At 43.1% G+C, this 18,102-nt stretch overlaps 1 protein-coding gene across 1 annotated transcript in view; it reads left to right on the top strand.

Annotated features, from left to right (window-relative positions):
- Nucleotides 1-315: 315 nt before the first annotated feature.
- Nucleotides 316-18,102, top strand: part of LOC125744621 (LHFPL tetraspan subfamily member 4 protein) — a 49,119-nt gene continuing 31,332 nt past the window's right edge. The window contains exon 1 of the mRNA XM_049016624.1: nt 316-1,455. Within this exon, the coding sequence (XP_048872581.1) occupies nt 1,050-1,455 (406 nt within the window). The 5' untranslated portion in view covers nt 316-1,049. The remainder of the gene's footprint in view (nt 1,456-18,102) is intronic.

Raw genomic sequence — 18,102 nt, 5'->3', positions numbered from 1 at the left:
GACATACATTGTGATCAAAATAGATTTCTACCTACAGACGTGTTAAAAAAAGTAACCTCCTTATTTTTTTTCTCAATCAAAACATTTTGCCACGGATGAATCATTTTTCTTGTGACTTTTTTCTTATAAATTATAGATAAAGCTGCGTGCTTGTATTCAATTACATTTAATGAATAAATGAGCCCGGGACATATGAGATATAAAATTAGCTGGGAGCATATACAGATGCAAATTTCTGCAATGTAGTACACACGAACGCGCCCTCATCAGCGTACTCTGCGTGAGCGCGCAGAAGAGAGACGCGGACGAGGGAAAGGGAAGAAGCATAATTATGGAGTCGCGGCAGCATTATATACAGAGGTCACATTTAACATTGTTTTAATTAATCAAGTGTTTTTTTTCGCTATCAGACAAAAATAAATAAATCACACCATAGCGGTTCTCCAAGCGAGCCCGACGCGGATGTCCTTGCCGCGAGTTAGGCTGCATCTCCGTCTGAAAGTGGATCATTCATCAGCGGCATCCAGAAACGGTATCCTCCTCTTTGGCATTATATCGGATGGAAAGCAGAAGGGACAGCTATCGTTTACAGGTACACGGGGTTCAACTGACCGAATCTTGACCACTTGACTGTGAAACGTTAGTACTATAGTTGTACCTCTTTGTACACACTGTTATTTATAAGCATCTGGCGCTTCCCTGCTTCTTTTAAAGGGGGGAAAGGGAATCCTTATAGTATTTTTCCAATCAGTATTAATTCGCTTGACTGTGTTTATAATATACATTAACTGACTGTGTCGATTAATGTATGCGTGTAGTTTGATATTTATTAACTAATTTGTAGTTATAGGGAATAACATATGCGGGTGGCTGTGCTATCAATTTTTGCTAGGTCTGAAAAAAAATCACATAGCACTACAGTATTAAAAGCAAGAGGACAGTTTTGTATAATTTCAGAACAGCTGACAGGTTAATAGCTCGATCAACTGAACGAACGCTTGTCTGAAGAGGCGGATAGCGAGAATTAAAGACGGGAGGAGATTGGGAAAATGTTGCCTTCGCAAGAAGCCTCCAAGATTTACCATGAAAACTACATGCGAAACTCCCGTGCAATTGGTGTACTTTGGGCGATATTCACCATCTGCTTCGCCATCATCAACGTGGTGGTTTTCATTCAGCCCTACTGGATCGGGGACAGCGTGAACACGCCGCAAGCGGGGTACTTCGGCTTATTCCACTACTGCGTGGGAAACGGCGTCCCCAGCAGGGAGCTCTCCTGTCAGGGCACCTTCGCCGACTTCAGCTCCATACCCTCGGGCGCCTTCAAAGCGGCCTCCTTTTTCGTTCTGCTGTCCATGGTTCTGATCTTGGGCTGCATCGCCTGTTTCGCTCTCTTCTTCTTCTGCAACACCGCCACCGTCTACAAGACCTGTGCCTGGATGCAGCTGCTGTGTGGTACGTGATTGCACAGGCAGAATGTTATATCATCTGCCATTTATTTGCTTATTTTTTAAAAAATAATTCTTTTGTTTCTCCTTTTTTTTTACTTTTCTTATTTACACTCAAACCTTAAACTGATTTGTCCGTATTTCATCAGTAAAATTGGTTTATTTTAAGATATAGCTTGAAACTCCCCCACACGAGAAGAAAAATACAACACGTTGTGACCCTGCAGGTGGCATGTACGTCTCACGTCTGCCTAACGCATTCCTTATTGTGTGCGCAGGGTGGGTTTTTACACACGTACCCCAGGGTTTGCAGCGTGTAGATGCATTTTTATTGCATGCAAAATGACAAACATGACAGTGCATGCAATGCGATTGCAGAAATAAGTCAATGTTTTACCATGGTGTATGAATGGGTGATGCAGCCATTGTTTATTACGTGACTGACATTTATTATTTATTTGTAGTCAACTGGATTATTCTGAAAATAGGCGTTCTGATAGCAATCACAGCGGAACTAAATTACACGTCATGTATACTTTAACAAAGTATTAAAACAAGGAGAGTAAGGCCAAGTTAACACCATAAGACAGTTCACCTGTATAATGACATATTGTAAATAGAATCTTAATGACTGAAGGTTTTATCTGCCCTGATTAACATGGATTATTAAATAGAACTTGAATGGTTATTGAAATGCATTCCTTCACTCCTCCTTCACACGTGTGATTGCCTTCTGCACTGTCAATTTCGCCGCTTTCTGTAAATAGTTAAATTCCCCAGTAGCGCGAGCACTTCAGGGACACACATTGATATGCATGAGCGTAATCTCCTTTTTTGAAAGGTACATTATTTGCCGACGCGAGCATGACCGAACTGTCCCAAGTGCGCTTCCAGTTCATTGAGTCTTTCATTGACATTATACGCAGCACTGAACAACACCGACCAAATAGTTTAATCCAAATTAATATTTGTTTTGTGTGTTTGTGTGTATTTTTATACGGATTTTTCCCTCTCTGTAGAGTCATGTCAATAGGTGACACCATGACACTTATTTCTGCACTACGCTTGTACTGACTTTTCATAATTTAGGGAGTAAACAATCTGAGGTGTCTAAAGCATAACACATAAGACGTAAAATTGTGTGTGTGTGTTTTTTTAAGAAGCAAAACCAGACAGGGGGGCTTTAGCACAGAAACAGCTCACTAGGCTCTGCGGAAAGGTTAGGTCACCGAGAGGCATAATTCTGCTGGGACGTTTGGGGCGAAACGCAGCCCTGTCTCCGGAGCCAATGAGTCATGAAGGCAGTGTGGAACAGATTGCTTCTGCTCAGGATGGCTGCACACGCTGCCCCCTGTCATATGTTCTTCACGAATGTCTAATTGCTAAACACAAACTCATAATTAAACAAGGGCCAAATTAATTGGGTTGAAACTTGCAATAACTACCACTGGGGAAATTTGAGAAATGTTGAGAGCATTTCCTCAGTGAACCAATGGCAATGAGTGTAGGATTTGGGGACTGAAGCTAAGCATCTGTAATCTCTCATGCTGTTTGTCATAATGCCATTGTTTTACTGTGCTTGGACTCTCATTCCTGGTGTTCTCTAAATGCAATGTTGAATATTATTAATACTATTAATTGCATTGTCTTTTGGATCTTTTGGGCAGGTTGCAGTTGAATTACATATATACGTAATGCTGTAAATACATATTAACCGTGACCTCATTTATGACTGATGACTGCCTAGAGACATTACACATCACACCTCTTCCAGCCAATGAGAAGATGGGAGTAGGATGCACAATGACAAGCATTTCCGAAAGGATATATAAATGTTAATGGCAGGTGTTCAGCAGGGCGAGCACAGCATCACTGGATTTAAACGATTACTTCACCACCCTCACACACAAAGATACGTACATATGAGGGCAAAAATGTCTGTCTTTTATCTACGCATACTCTTACATACAGGCACATAGACATTTGTTTATCAATCATCATACTACTTTAATGTAATATGTGATTCTAACCATAAGAAACCTTATAATCTATGAAATTCAGCTGAAAAGTGCACTTTTATTTTTTCATCATTTCCGGGATTAGTAGCCCTGGATGGTTAAAAAATATGCACCTGTTTCCTAGATAATCAATAGCAGCTTTGCAACAGTTGTTACTTTGTGTTTCCCCTATAGACTGTCTTCATCAGGCCATAGCGAAGAAACAAGAAGGCAGTGTGTCTGTGATCACTACCCAGGATAGGATATAATCTAAATAATAGCCGTGACTTTGCAGTCATGAGAATAAGTATGTAAACGAGTGACATGCGTGAGGGCAGGAGATGTCTGGAAATCATCTATTACTGCAACTGTGGAGCACTGGACAGAGTCAGATTGTGGGTTAATTGGAGCAGATTCTGGAAGTTGATACCAGGATGATGGTACAACCACCGCGCTCATTTAGGACAGACACGAGCAGGAGACCTGACAGCTCAGTTATGAGTCTCTGGGCCAGTGATGACTCTCTGGGCCAGTGATGTCTTTCATTCAAATTTTGGTTCAGACTCAGGTGTTTTATTTAAATTCACGTTTTAACTTAGTGAAGGTTTGCTTGGGAATTAGAAGAACTTGGCTAAGTTACGTGTCAGTGGCAGCTGACTGAAAAATACTATTATAGCCTGTGGAGCTCAGCTCCATTTGAGCCAGGATTTTATACTAGAGCTCTACAGTAAGCCACTGAATTACAGTACCATAACAACAGCATATAAAAACATTGGCATAACTAATTACATGGTCTGGGAACAAGAGAATTGGATTATTTGGACAAGGATGCAGTTGAGCTTAGAAAGAAATGGCAGTGCAAGTATATGTGGGATAGCTTTTCTGCTCAGCCTTATAGCTTTATATAAATGACCCTGTTATTGCAGGTGACCAGTGCTACACCACTGGCTTGACCTTTCCGCTCATGCTTGCACAGCCTGCGTTAAGCCTCTTATTATGTAATGGAAAGGTTATGCTTAGAAGAAAGATATAGCTGTGGATGGGGACACTGTGGCATTTTACTGTAGGTAGCTGCAGGCCACGCATCGCCAGCCCAGCTCTTTCTCTCTCTCCAGCAGAGCATCTCTCCGCGAGACGCTGAGATCGTTTAGAGGGTGGCGGCAACCCTGAAGCCGCAGGCGGCCCATGATCACTTCACCAAAGCCAGAGAGGTCTGTCACAGGAAGGGTGCAATGAAACGGGCCAGTCACATCGGTGTGCACCAAAGGGTCGTTGGGTGCAGGCCAGTGCGAGCAGCTTTTTTTGCTCATCGCAGTGGGTTATTTAAAGACACTGCTCATATAATAAATCACAAAATGTCCATATGCTGCCCCCCCTGGGCCAAACTGGTCTGAACCTGCTTGTTCTCATAATGAAGAATATCAATCCCGAATGAGGTCAGCGTATCTTCTTCTTCAAAAAACTGAAGCATCACCACATTTCAATGAGTCCTTGGAGGAGCTAAAAAAATCCAAATAATCAACCAAACCAAAAAAATGTGGGGTCAGCTAATAAGTTCTGAAGCTCTTTACCTAGGAACAAAGAGGACTTTGAGGTAGGCCTTCCAATGGCAAGCAGCATTTGACCAGCACAGCAACTATTTTCTCACACAGGGAGTGAAAGCTCATGAATTGTAATGGGAAGAAGAAACAGGTGCTTTTTCTAGTATACAGATGAAGTTTAAAGTGAGATACTACAGACCTGGAGAGACAAAGGCATTAACCAGTGGAGTGTTGCTGGAGTCCGTGGCTTGTTTTTATTAAGGATAGATTGCATTGTTTAGAGATTCACATTTCTAGTTGTAGAAGAATATTACTCTAGAAGGACAGTGGTTGGAGAACATGACACCTGTATGCAAGAATTCAAATCACAGAAACAGACCTGTCATGAACTGTTGCCGTATCTGTATAAACTGGTGAATGATGTAAAATTGCGTATTGCATTATAAGACGGGCACAGAGGGGTGGGTGAGATAGGTGCAGTGGGGTGGGTGACACAGGCACAGAGAAGTGGGTGAGACGGGCACAGAGAAGTGGGTGAGACGGGCACAGAGAAGTGGGTGAGACGGGCACAGAGAAGTAGGTGAGATAGGTGCAGTGGGGCGGGTAAGATAGGCAGAGTGGGGCAGGTAAGACAGACTGTTTGGGGTGGGTGTGAGAGGCACAGAGCAGCGGGTAGGACAGACAGAGTGGGGCAGGTGAGATACGCACAGTGGGGTGGGGGAGACAGACATACTGGGGTGGGGGAGACAGGCACAGTGGGGTGGGGGAGACAGGCACAGTGGGGTGGGGGAGACAGACATACTGGGGTGGGGGAGAGGCACAGTAGGGGGGGTGGTGAGACAAGCAAATCCATACAGGTACAAAACAGAAGAGAGACAAGCACAGAAAAACAGGAGATAAGCAAAGCTAGACAGGTAATAAATTACAAGGAAACAGGTGAAACAAGCACAATGGAACAGGTGAAATGAGCATTAAAAAAATCACGTGAAACAACCATAAAGATACAGGTGAGAAAAGTACAATTAGATATGAGACGAACACTGGGAGACAGGTGAGACAAACAGATACAAATGAGGACCTGTTCCTTTCAGCATTCTGTGTAAATGTTTCCTATTGTAATCCCAGCTTCCTGACGCCATTCTCAGTCACCTCCCCAGGCCTATCTAGCTCAGGACAGTTTCCCTTTTTTTTGCAGCTCTTTTTAGCCACACTAAATATATTTTTCTGACTGTGGTGAAGTTGCATCGGCGGTGGAAAACAGCAGTCACGACTGGCCAGTGTTCCCATCTCTGTCTGCACCGGGAGTGTGCGTGGGCGGCAGCCACATTCTCCACAGGCTGCAGAATAATAACTCAGGTTGTGCTGAGCTGGAGAAAACAAACAAACCAGTGTGCAGATCTCTTAAAGCAGTCAATACATCGAAAAATCAGGTCAGGTCTTTTAGCCCCTGTAGCGAGTGGTCTGTGAACTCAAGCCAGCAGTCCTCTTCATGACAGAAATGAGTGTCTATTAACTTAGTCTTTCACTCTCTGATTACGGCCATCTTTCCCAGCACTACCACATCATGTTTGGTCAGAATCTTAGGTCTCCCATGTCGAAGGCTATTTTTGTAATTCTTTATAACGCAAGAAGCAAGTCAAGTATTCTGATCTTTTTTCTTCCTAGATCTTTTATTTTACGGACATAGACTTGCATACATGCTCACACTTTAGCTGTTTCTTCCTGTTTTTGCTCAGTGTGTCCCCACAGGCCTCCTGTACATGACTAGACTTGCTTCATTAGCATAAAATGGTATGCGCAATTTCCCCCTTTTAAGCGTAAAAGATTGTGGGAGGAACATAAAGGCCATTACTAACTCTTGCCATCTCCACCCACTCTAGCCTCAGTCTCTGGGGATTCTCTTCATCAGCAACTCTGTCTCAGCCATCGCCTCTTACCGGGGTGCGTAGGTGTGCCAGAAAGTTCTAGCCAGCACACTTCCATAAGAGGACAGAGAGGGGCTTCTATTATTGACTTGGCTTTTCTTGTATTTCCGGTTGTAACAAGGCCTCCCATCCTTCTAATGACTCATCATCCAAAAAGTGAGGTTGCAGTTTGTCCTACTTGAGATCCCCACCCTTGGACATCAGACAGCAGATTCCTGTTCCAGACTGTAACTGTTCCACAGATTCTTCAGTCTTACTTTTGAGTGCCTCTACATAATGACAGATATTAATGGAACATGTATGTATATATGAATATAACATCACCAATATCTTGTTACCTTATTTCTTACAATCATTGTCTGACTGATTCTTGTATTACATTGTCTACTGTATTTTAGTGTGTCTGGGGTATATTCAGGAGGATATTATTATGAAAATGATGTTTGAGATATTGTTATGGAAATAATATGTCATATAATATCTTACAATAGAAAACTACGCTAGACAATCTCCTAGCAGACGGATAGCATATGGGACATAGGATAGGATTTGTGTGGAAGGGTCCAAGAAGGATGTTGGAGGTTGTAAGTTTTATTTATCTTGTTTAATTCAGTAGAATCAACAGCTACCTGAGGAGAGAGGAAAAGTATCTAAATTAGGTATTAGCTGGAGGAGTGAAAAATAAATTAGAATAATAGTGTAAAGGATTCTGGACTTTCCTGATGAGCTGCCATTGGTTACGTTCCCCTGTGCAAATGCACCCAAGTCATGCCCAGTCCTATGCTCCCGTGGTATTACCGCATCTATGGTTCGCTGTTGTCCATCTGACATTGTACATTAATAATATGAAATCAACAGGGGCCGTACCATAATGTGAGGGGTGTGGAGTCATTATTCAGCCTGGGCAGCATCCAATGGGCAGTGAAGATGGCGAAACCTCCCCTGGGCCAGCTTGACCTGAAGGAGACCCTCGCTCTCAGCAACGTCTAGGAAGAAGCCTAACGAGATTGGCCCTGGGCCTAATGTTCTCAGCCTAAGAGGAGATGGCGGCTTGAATCGCCCCCCAGGCCCTGCATGCCAGAGATGGCAGGGCAGTCGGGCAGACGCTCCCACTGAGGGCCAGCTGCTCCACCCTGCCATTTGGGCCAGATCTTAATCCTTCTCTGGCGGAATTGGTCAGTGGTCTCTTTACATTCATTTGTTTATCTTTCCTAGTCCATGAGAGTGACAGAATGATTTCAGGTCACATATTTACAGTATGTGCAAGGGTCTTAGGAAGATCTCAGTTCTTAGGAAGAAGAGGACTTCAGAGGGCAGAGAAGGTTTCATTCAGAATTGCTGTTTATCATCAGATGTCTTAGAAATCACTTCTCTTTCTCATTTGCAACCATCCACTCCTTTCATGAGCTACATATATAGTTCTGTTTTACAACTATATTTTTTTCTTTCTTGTGAGTAGAAAAAAGACATAACAATGAATATAAAAAAAAAAAATTCAAATTCTTCGTAGTAATGGCTTCATGCTCCGTAATAGGCCAAAAACATGCCATTAAGTGAATCAGCGTCTCTACATCGCCCGTCACATATATGTAATGAACTGGCATCTTGATAACACTCTGCGTGCCAAGGACTGCTGTTCATTAGACTCAAAGCGCAGTTTTTTCCATGACGCCCCCTGAGCGCTGAACCGATCTGCTATGGTGCAGGTTCCCTCTCTGCCAGCTCCCTTCAGCTCTCTCCCTTTGGGCGTTTGGAGTGGCTGAGCCACCAGCATGACGGACGGCTTGTTAGGGCGTAAGCTGTCTTGGTTGTGTTACCCAAACATCACCTTCGGATTCTCTGCGGGGACTCCCCCATATGGCTTCTCCAGGGCACCAGTCTGAAGTGGAATCTCAGAACAGATAAGAAGGAAAGGTGATACCAGACATGAAAAGCAAAGTGGACAGGATTTACAGTTATAGGACAGCAAGTGCGCCGCCCTCTTCCCATGATGTACTGGCATGCATCTGTCTTGCTGCTGGACATTTACAGATAGGGGAATATTTGTTGTGAAAGCAGATATCCTGAAAACAGATTCAACACGCCACAGTTTACATGAAAGCTCAGCTGGGCATTATCCTTCGATCAGGCCTAGACTCTCTGTCCAGCCTGCTTATGGAAGGATGCTCTTCACAGGCCTTGCACACATTCACAGGCTGTGAGGCCCTGGGTGCCGCAATGGGAGGTAGCCTTGCAGGCAGAAACGATGCACAGAGGCGGTGAAATCAATGCATAGCCGCATAGTGATACATTTCATTCTCCTTCTGGATGAGCTGAATCGATGAAAATTGGATAACTGATCAGTTTTGCATTCAGAACGGAATTGAGGAGGTCTCAGCTGAGATGGCTGAATGCCAAAGTGTCACAGTACACATTCTGCCCAGGGATGACAAGGGTACTTAGAGTGCACAGCACTGTTCTCTTCAAGAGAATGCATCTGTGTGTTTATTTGTGTAAATGGCTGTGTATGGGTGTGGAGCTGATTCTTCTGTTACAGGATCAACTTCGCTGTGAACCAGTTAGAGTTGGTTGGCGTTGGGAATGGTTATCAATTCCCTCTAATCACATAGACTTAATGTGTAAGTAAATGGCTGTGAACTGGCTGAAAACTAATGCCACGTGGATCACGTTGCATCAACCTTCTGTCGGCATTTGGCAACACAAACAGTTCTCTCTATGCAAGAGGAGTAAAGTGCTACTTTGCAGCACTGGGCTCAATCTATCTATGAGCCATGATAGTATTTTTGAATGCTGTGACTGCATATATCTTCCATGATCACACACGGAATGTGCAGATGTGCCTATTAACACGCCACGAGTATCCAAGTGGTTACCCACATATACATACTGTATGTCAACAAGCTTTAACCACTTAATCAGAATTTCTGTTGACGACATCTTTGGGGGCAACATGGTGACACTCATGTTCACCCCCCCCCCCCCCACAGTCCAAAAACACTGAGGTTACTTGGAGTCCAAGCAAGGTGTGTGCCTTGTGATGGGTTAGCTCACCATCGTGGGTTAGTCCCTGCCCTGCACCCATAAGCTCTGGACCCCCCGTGATCCTCAATAGGACAAGTAGTTACAGAAAATGAATGAATGGACAACTCTTTTGCATTAAGCCATAAATGTCATAAGTGAATTAGACAAAAGAGTAAATAATCATCTAAATAACATAGTTGACTTTCCCAAGCAATGACTCAAGGCCTATCCCAGGAGGCAATGGGGAGGGACAGCCTGAATAGGACACAAGGTACTGATACATACTTCCTGTCTGACTCACTGAGGAACAACAGTTTGTCTTTAGATTGTGGGAGGAATCCCACATGACTGGGAGAAGACACACACACACACACACACAGCTGAAGCTGAAACAGGGCCTGAAGCCCTAAGTAAAAAGACCAACACATGGAGCCTTCAAATCTACAGTATACGGACTCTGTGCAGTGAGTGTACCTTTGGGCCCAGCACACATCGATCATGGCAAATATTGGTCAATGAGCTGGACCAGCAGCCTGGGCATACGACACAGCTGCAAAGTACACGTGCTGTACCTTGCTTCATACCTTTGGTGTGTTTCAGCAGAGTCAATGCCAAATGAGTGGTTATGTAAGAGGATACACTGGTTATTATAATCCCTAATCGCCCCAAAGCTGGTTATTATCTCACCTCCTCACAAATCCACTGTTTAATTCTGTTTCATATATCAGATCCCTTCCTGTTCCTTTTATCTCTGGTAGAGATATGTCAATCACTGTACTGAAAAAGGAGCTGTTTTCCTTAGAATAATTTATGAAATCGAAATGCATTGAATTAGAGAAACGTATAATCATATTTCCAAATATAGCTGTGAGATGTACCTCGAAGGATAAATAAAGTCACAATTCCTCTTTGAATAGTATATTATTTCAGCATTTCAGGTCCCGTACTCCTTCATTCTTGATCCAGGCATGTCGTTTGTCAAAGAAATGCATCTGGTTGATAGGGATACAATTAGTGTTTAACTTGGATCCAGAACAGGGTTGAGCACAAAGGGTGAGTGTGTATGCTGGTTTCGTGGACAACTTACTCTACAAAGAGCAAGTTGAGGGAGGCGTAAAGATAATTTCCCCATGGAGATCAATGAAGTATCAATTATTATTACTATTAACCTTTAGGTCAGCAGCTCAAGCCCAGGTGTGAGGACTCTTCAGCCAATCAGTCCCCTAATTACTAATCTAATTAAGGAGTTTCAGCGAAAACCTGTATACCCAGCTGCCTTTTCTAGATAAGATTGCCTACCTATGGTCTAGAACTTCATTCCAAGTAGCAACATCTACTTAGCAGTAACTGACAGGAAGTTGTGTGCCACAGACATGTATGGCAAAGCCTGGGTACGAAGCATACCCAGAGAGGTCACTTGGGGTGGGATGAGTCTTAGACTGCAGTGACTGTAGGGGCGTGGCCTCTTGGTCTGGAATGAGTCTTACACTGCAGCGCCTGTAGGGCGTGGTCTCTTAGAGTTGGATGAGTCTCAGACTGCAGTGAATGTAGGGTAGTGGCCTCTTGGTGTGGGATGAGTCTCAGACTGCAGTGACTACAAGGATGTGGCCTCTTGGTGTGGAATGAGTCTTACACTGCAGCGACTGTTGGGGCGTGGCCTCTTGGTGTGGGATGAGTCTCAGACTGCAGTGACTGTAGCGGCGTGGACTCTTGGTGTGGGATGAGTCTCAAACTGCAGTGACTGTAGGGGCATGGCCTCTTGGTGTGGAATGAGTCTCAGACTGCAGTGCCTGTAGGGGTGCGGCCTCCCAGTGTAGCTGCTTCACAAACAACGCTGTGCGGACAGGGGATCCCAGGGGATGTGCTTGACTCCTTGGTTTAATATGATCTACTCTGTAAGATAACTGTGGAGATTAAATGGTCTCTTCATGAATTGGACTTACTGCTGCTGCCATAACCTTGCTTAACTACCATACCTTCAGCCCTGCTTCAGAAGCCTGGGAGAACACCATTGTGTTGGGCGTAGGGATGGGACAGAAGAGCTCGCAGTGTGGGAGCTGGGTTCCTGGCAGTAGTTATGATTGTGGATCAGTGATGTGTTTACTAAGATTGGCTCCCCTATGTCCAATGACAGCGAGCTTACTGCAGTGTGTGACCATCCTGAGAAAGTTCATGGCAGCAGGTGCCTGGAGGGCTGCCGGGGCCTTAAGCTTGGCTGTGCTCAGCAGAATGCTTGCAGCTTAAGGACTGCCACTGTGCTGACGCTTATTAGCACTGCAGTGCACATTCAGCAGCTGGAGCCCAGACTGCTGATCTCTGGCTATCAGTTGTCTGATTGGCTGCAGCTGTGTCCAATCAGGTTTTCACAACATATTCCAAAGGCATATTAGTTTCATATGTGCAAGCAAGTGCATTCATGTGTGAGTCTTTGAGGGCCTGCTCACATGCACGTACATGTGTGTCCAGGAACGTTTAACAAGCCCACTGTTAACACTGCAGGAAAGGCAGAAAGCGAGCATGCCTGAGATTTTAACATGTATGAATTCTCTTGGTAAATAATTTCAGAATCCCTGGAATTTCTATCAACATAAGAAAGTTGGCAAAATTCTGAGTTCTTCTGCATGACTTTGACGTGAGCTGAAGGAGGACTTTAGACTCCAAATCTGACATTGATGCTTCTCAAGGTTTGTGTTCATGTGAAACTGTTTGCACCACAGTGGGGGTTCCTAGGTTGGAAATGGAAAGGCCTTGAAATAGATGTCTTTTTCAGGGAAGGTGTGTAGCACTCAACCAAGCTGGATGAAAATCACAAGCAAATCACAAGGTTTAGTGTCAGCGGGAGGGAAGAAGGGAGGAAGGGAGGGGGCTGTTTGGGATGCTCACACCGCATCTGGGCCTCCTTATGACAGGATTCTGGCAAGCTGAGCAAATGCACACATAGACTTTAGGAGCTCCTGGAAAACAGAAGGTGGTCAGTGATTCACATCACTAGGTCTAAAATTCATTGAGCATAATAATGTGTACTGCAATATAAGAGGTCTGCTTGTAAGTGGGGTAACAGTGAAGGACTGCTCCCCAAATAAAGTACTGAACCCCAGTGATTAAACTGGAGAGGGTCCTGTCTTGTCCTGCCTTTGGGCATTGAGATCATAAAATGATATAGCGCCCTGGCCTCTAAACCCATACAGGTACACATGGCAGGTGTTGAAAGTGCACTGTGCATGCGGCATTGCACTGGCAGAGCTGGAGAACTGCACAGCTCAAAGCAGAAGACTTCAACATGACTGCCACAGCCTCCTATGCCCTGCTGGTTGCCATGGTTTCCCCGGCTTTGAGCATGCATTGGATGCACCAGCCTTGCAGATTCTCCTGGAGAGTGCTGTTTGTATGTAAGTGTGTGTGTGTGTGTGTCTGTGTGTGTGTCTTTTTTTTACCTTGCCTCTCACAGAGTTTCTCACTGTACCTTTTATTCTGTTCCTGTTTCTCTGTCTTTATCCCGAATGCCTGTGATCTCACGAATCCCAAGACCTTTATCTGTCATAAAGCATATTTTATTCTGATACTATGCATTTGCCAAATCCCATGATGTTCGTCTGAGAGTTTCTGAAAGCGTAAGCACAAATAATTTCCTTTTTTTCCTCACTCAGAGGTCCGTCTCCCAACACCTGGCACAGACAATAAGCTGGATCACATTCAGTTCAGCTGATCACCTTATCAGACTTTCCTAATATATGAATACATGAGCTCATGAGCCAGAAAGACAGCCAGTCCATTGCAGGACATCTTTAGAGATGTCAGTTTGCCTCTCATGTTTTTAGACTGCTGGAGGACATTTTATGTCATACTTATAACAGAACTCTATATGGTGTCACGAACTGTTATCTTGTCTTGATCTCCGTAGCTGGCAGAGATTTTGTTCCAAGGATGACCAAATGACCAGAAGTGCCAAATCAAAGAAATTACACAGTGTGATATAAAAATAATGTCTTAATAATGTTTCTTAATAAAAAATAATGTTTCTCACAGGCTATCCAAAGGCAAAAGGTGACTATGCATTTTCATGTGACACATTTTCACACGCTCCCTTACTCCATATCCCTGCCTACCTTCCATGTAACACATTTTCACACGCTCCCTTACTCCATATCCCTGCCTACCTTCCATGTAACACATTTTCACATGCTTCCTTGCTCCAGATCACGCTTCAGCCTTCACATCCTAGTAGTGTTGTGCTTTCTCCTTCCTAAGGTCCCAGTTCTAAAAAAAGAGCCCAAGGACCAGTCTTGGCATCACTCCTCTTGGTTGCTACAGCAACCCTCCATCCTCTTTTCTCAAGTCTCCCTCTGTCTTTTGAGGATAGTTCAAAGGGAAACAGTGCAGATGCATTTGATCTGAATGAAAAAAATGTGATGATTTATATGTATGTTTGAAGCAAAACTAGGTCAGGATGGGGGGGTGGTCCAGCGTGGCAAAAACTCAGCCTTACAAACTCAGTTAATGTTCCATTCATCTGAACTCATACTGCTGATACCATTAGGTCCGTCAGTACAGTACATATTCTAGCATAATGCATATTCATTAAAATTTCAAGGGCCATTCATCTTCTGATCAGATTATGGAATGAGATTGAATAAGGTCACAAATAGTATTTCTTTAATATTCACATTTGGGATTTTCAGGAGTAAATCTAATTCTAATGGAACCTTTTAACATTTTAACATATTTTTTGTTATAGGATACAGCCAGAGAACTTTCAGTGTCTGTCCATGGATATTCAGTATTTTCTGGCAGTCACCTGTTGCTGAATTAACTTGCCTTTTTGACAGGAACCCATCATGGACAGAATTCTGGACCCCAAGTTATACCAATTCACAGCAAACTCCAGTATTAACAAAATAGTAATATTAGCTTTGTGTATAGTTCTTATGATTATTCGATTGAACTTGATCATTTGATTATAAAAACATTGATTAAAATTTTCCTTCTCGATTACTCGGCAATATGGTAGAAATAAAGAGTGAAAGCATCCGTTCGAGGAAGCACTATACATTAAAAGTTAATGAAAATGCAGTTGTCCCAGGTAATAAATATCATAACAGCTTTACTGCAATGCAACAACACCTTAGAAGAAGACATCCGCAGACTTACCCAATAATGGGGGGTTACACACGGATAAGCTGTCCCCGTTAGCCTCTCGGAGTAGCCCGGCCTATCCTTGTCGTCACTTTGATTCAAAATATTTAGCTTAAATTAATTTGCATGATTCCTGCACCTTAAAATAATCACCACTAAAATGAACGCTATCCCTGTTCCTTAGCTGCATCAGCTGACATAGTCTGGTAGATAAACATATAATAGTAATCAACATAGTGCAGTACATCTGTTGCCACATGCCATTGCCTTATGTGTGTGGGTTAACACCCCACAGTCCAAAAACATGCAACTTACATGAACTGGACTGCCCAGATTAATTGTTATGTGTGAGTAAGTGATTGTGCTTCCTGAGATGGGAAGGCCCCCGGGCAGGGTTGGTTCCCGACTATAAAAAATAACTTGATTAAACATCAAATTAATGAGGAGATTACTGGAATATTAATATAATCAATAGTGACCATCAATTAGTAATCACAGCAGGCTAGAGCTAGCAAGCTATTTTGGAAAACACCATTTACAAAGTGAGAGAAGACTGGAAAAACAACAGAAATCATTTAATTATAAAACATTTGATATCAGACAATATGCCCTCTGTAAATGGAAAGAGAAAATTGATATAAGTGAATGAAGATTAGGTTAATTGAGTTCTTATTTTGGTTATTATAGACCAAACAAAATGAGAATCAATTTCATCAGTTTAATTTCACAGACGCGGCTCTGCAATGCATGAAGTTGACTGGGCAACAGAACAGGTTTAACCAAGGCACATATACTGTAGGTCATCCTCAACCTATGACCTATGCAACATATGACTGACCGACTTTACAACCTTTCCAAGCCTGCAAATATGTGGCCATGACTGCGCTGCATCAGGCAGTGCGAGTGTATGACGGTTTCCACCCCAAACTGCCGGCAACAATGAACTGGTGATAAAAAGGTTAAAAAAACCAAACAATATGACTTAAAGATAATGTCATTTTATCGTATATATATAAGATAATTTGTTGTATATGAAAAAACTGGCTGACTTACAACCAAATCAACTTACGACTGAGGAGTCGGGACCGGTCGCGGTGTAAGTCGATGAAGACTTGTACAGTATACCCATCCATGCATCCATCCATTTTCTAGACCTGCTTGTCCTATTCAGTGTCATGGGAATCTTGAGCCTATCAAGTATTTGTGCATATGAATCTGTGTGTGGCCATTTATATATTACATTTTGGGGATATTTGGTCCCCGCAATGTGATAAAAACCTGTTATTTTGTCATTGTCATTTTCAGTTCCCACATGGGGAAGCTCACTATTATAAAAATCTGTGAATGTGAACAAAAAACTAAAAATGCCAAAAGCCATACTCATGGTTACTCATGGTTACTCGTGGTTACTCATCGTTAAGGTTTGGCCTGGGTAGAGCTTAAGGTTGTAATATTTTTGTATGTAGAAACCTGGCAGCTGGGTCAAAAGAAGTCATCTTTGGAGCACGTCATTTAAGTGTCCAGTAAGAGCCTGGACTCAGTGAGCGATAACTGTGAGTGTGAGACTATACATCTGCGACCCCTCACAGCATTTCAGAACCTTCTGATGCAATTTAGGAGATTCCATTAGGATATCAGAGTCTTTTTATATTATTTTATCATTGCTCAATAATTGCAAAAATAAATTGTTTTTATTCAAAATAATTATAGATCAAGAGCATTTCGGCAAGGAAACAGAATGGGAAAGATGATGAAAGAAACAAAAATGACTGAATAGCCACTGATACAAAATAATACCTTTCTTCAGTCTCGCACATTCCAGTGATTTTCTCCAGTATATTTACGTACTGACATACCAGACAAACTAACAAGCTGCTGTTCTTTGTGCTCCTTTCATGTAACTCATTAATGAGATGTTCCTGGCCTCACCACAGTTGAATGTTGCTATGTTCCAAATGAAAGCAAGACTTGAGCAAGGTCCAAACCCACAATTGTTCCAGGGACTCTGCATTCTCATAAAAAACAGAAACATGTATTGCTTTGGATAAAAGCATCTGTTAAATAAAAGAAATGCACATGTCATCCAACCATATTCTGACCAATTATCCTGCTCACATTCACAGAAGGACCTGGAGTCTATTATACCAGGCGGCAAAGACCACAAGACTGTGAGACATCCAGTAGAGGGCGCCACTACACATACAGTACACACACTGTCATCAGTTTTTCCACTGCCACCAAGAACCAAGCCTTACCCGGGTCGTACTGCAAATAGCTGGCTTTCCATTGTAAATTATTCAAGCTGTACCCGAGCCATACCCTTGCTGACATGACCCTGCTTACTAGCTGGGCCAAAAGTGAGACTAAACCAAGCTGGTTGTGTCACTATCATCTGATTGGTGGAAGATCATAGAGATACTGGTGATCTGTGTCGATATGCATGGATTATTTGGAGGAAGAAAAGGTAAAACATGAGATACATCGTGTGAACAAGCACCTCAATGGTTTTATATGTTACTGTCTTGCCTTTACTGAGACGACTTCTGCATTGGAAAACTGAAGCGAGCTGGAACTGTGCTGTAACTAGTGTCTCTCCTGCGCAGGTCAGGTATGGCCTGGTTCCGGTGCACCAGTGGAAAACACGCCATTAGAAACTGCAGGAAGAAACCCATCCAACATAGGGAGGATATTCAAACTCCACACTCATGTTGAGTAGGAATTCAAACCCCTAACCCAGGAAGCATGAGGAAGAAGTACTCATAATTACCCATAATGCCACAATGCCTCCTGTAGGCATATACATCCATCCAATCTATATTCTATACCTGCCTGTCCTATGCAGGGTTGTGGGGATCCGGAGATGAGCCCAGAAGCTACTGACATAAGGCAGGGAATAACCCAGAACTGGGTGCCTACGCTTCACAGGATACACTCACTTACACACATCTTAGAACTGCCAATTAACCATAGCACCAGAGTACACATAGGAAAAAGGAATACAGGGAGAACATGCAAACCCCACACATAGAACTGGGGT

This window comes from Brienomyrus brachyistius, chromosome 6 (assembly GCF_023856365.1).
Source record: "Brienomyrus brachyistius isolate T26 chromosome 6, BBRACH_0.4, whole genome shotgun sequence".
Lineage (NCBI taxonomy): Eukaryota > Metazoa > Chordata > Actinopteri > Osteoglossiformes > Mormyridae > Brienomyrus > Brienomyrus brachyistius.
The sequence above is the reverse complement of the archived record's forward strand: the minus strand, read 5'-3'. Positions and strand labels throughout refer to the sequence as shown.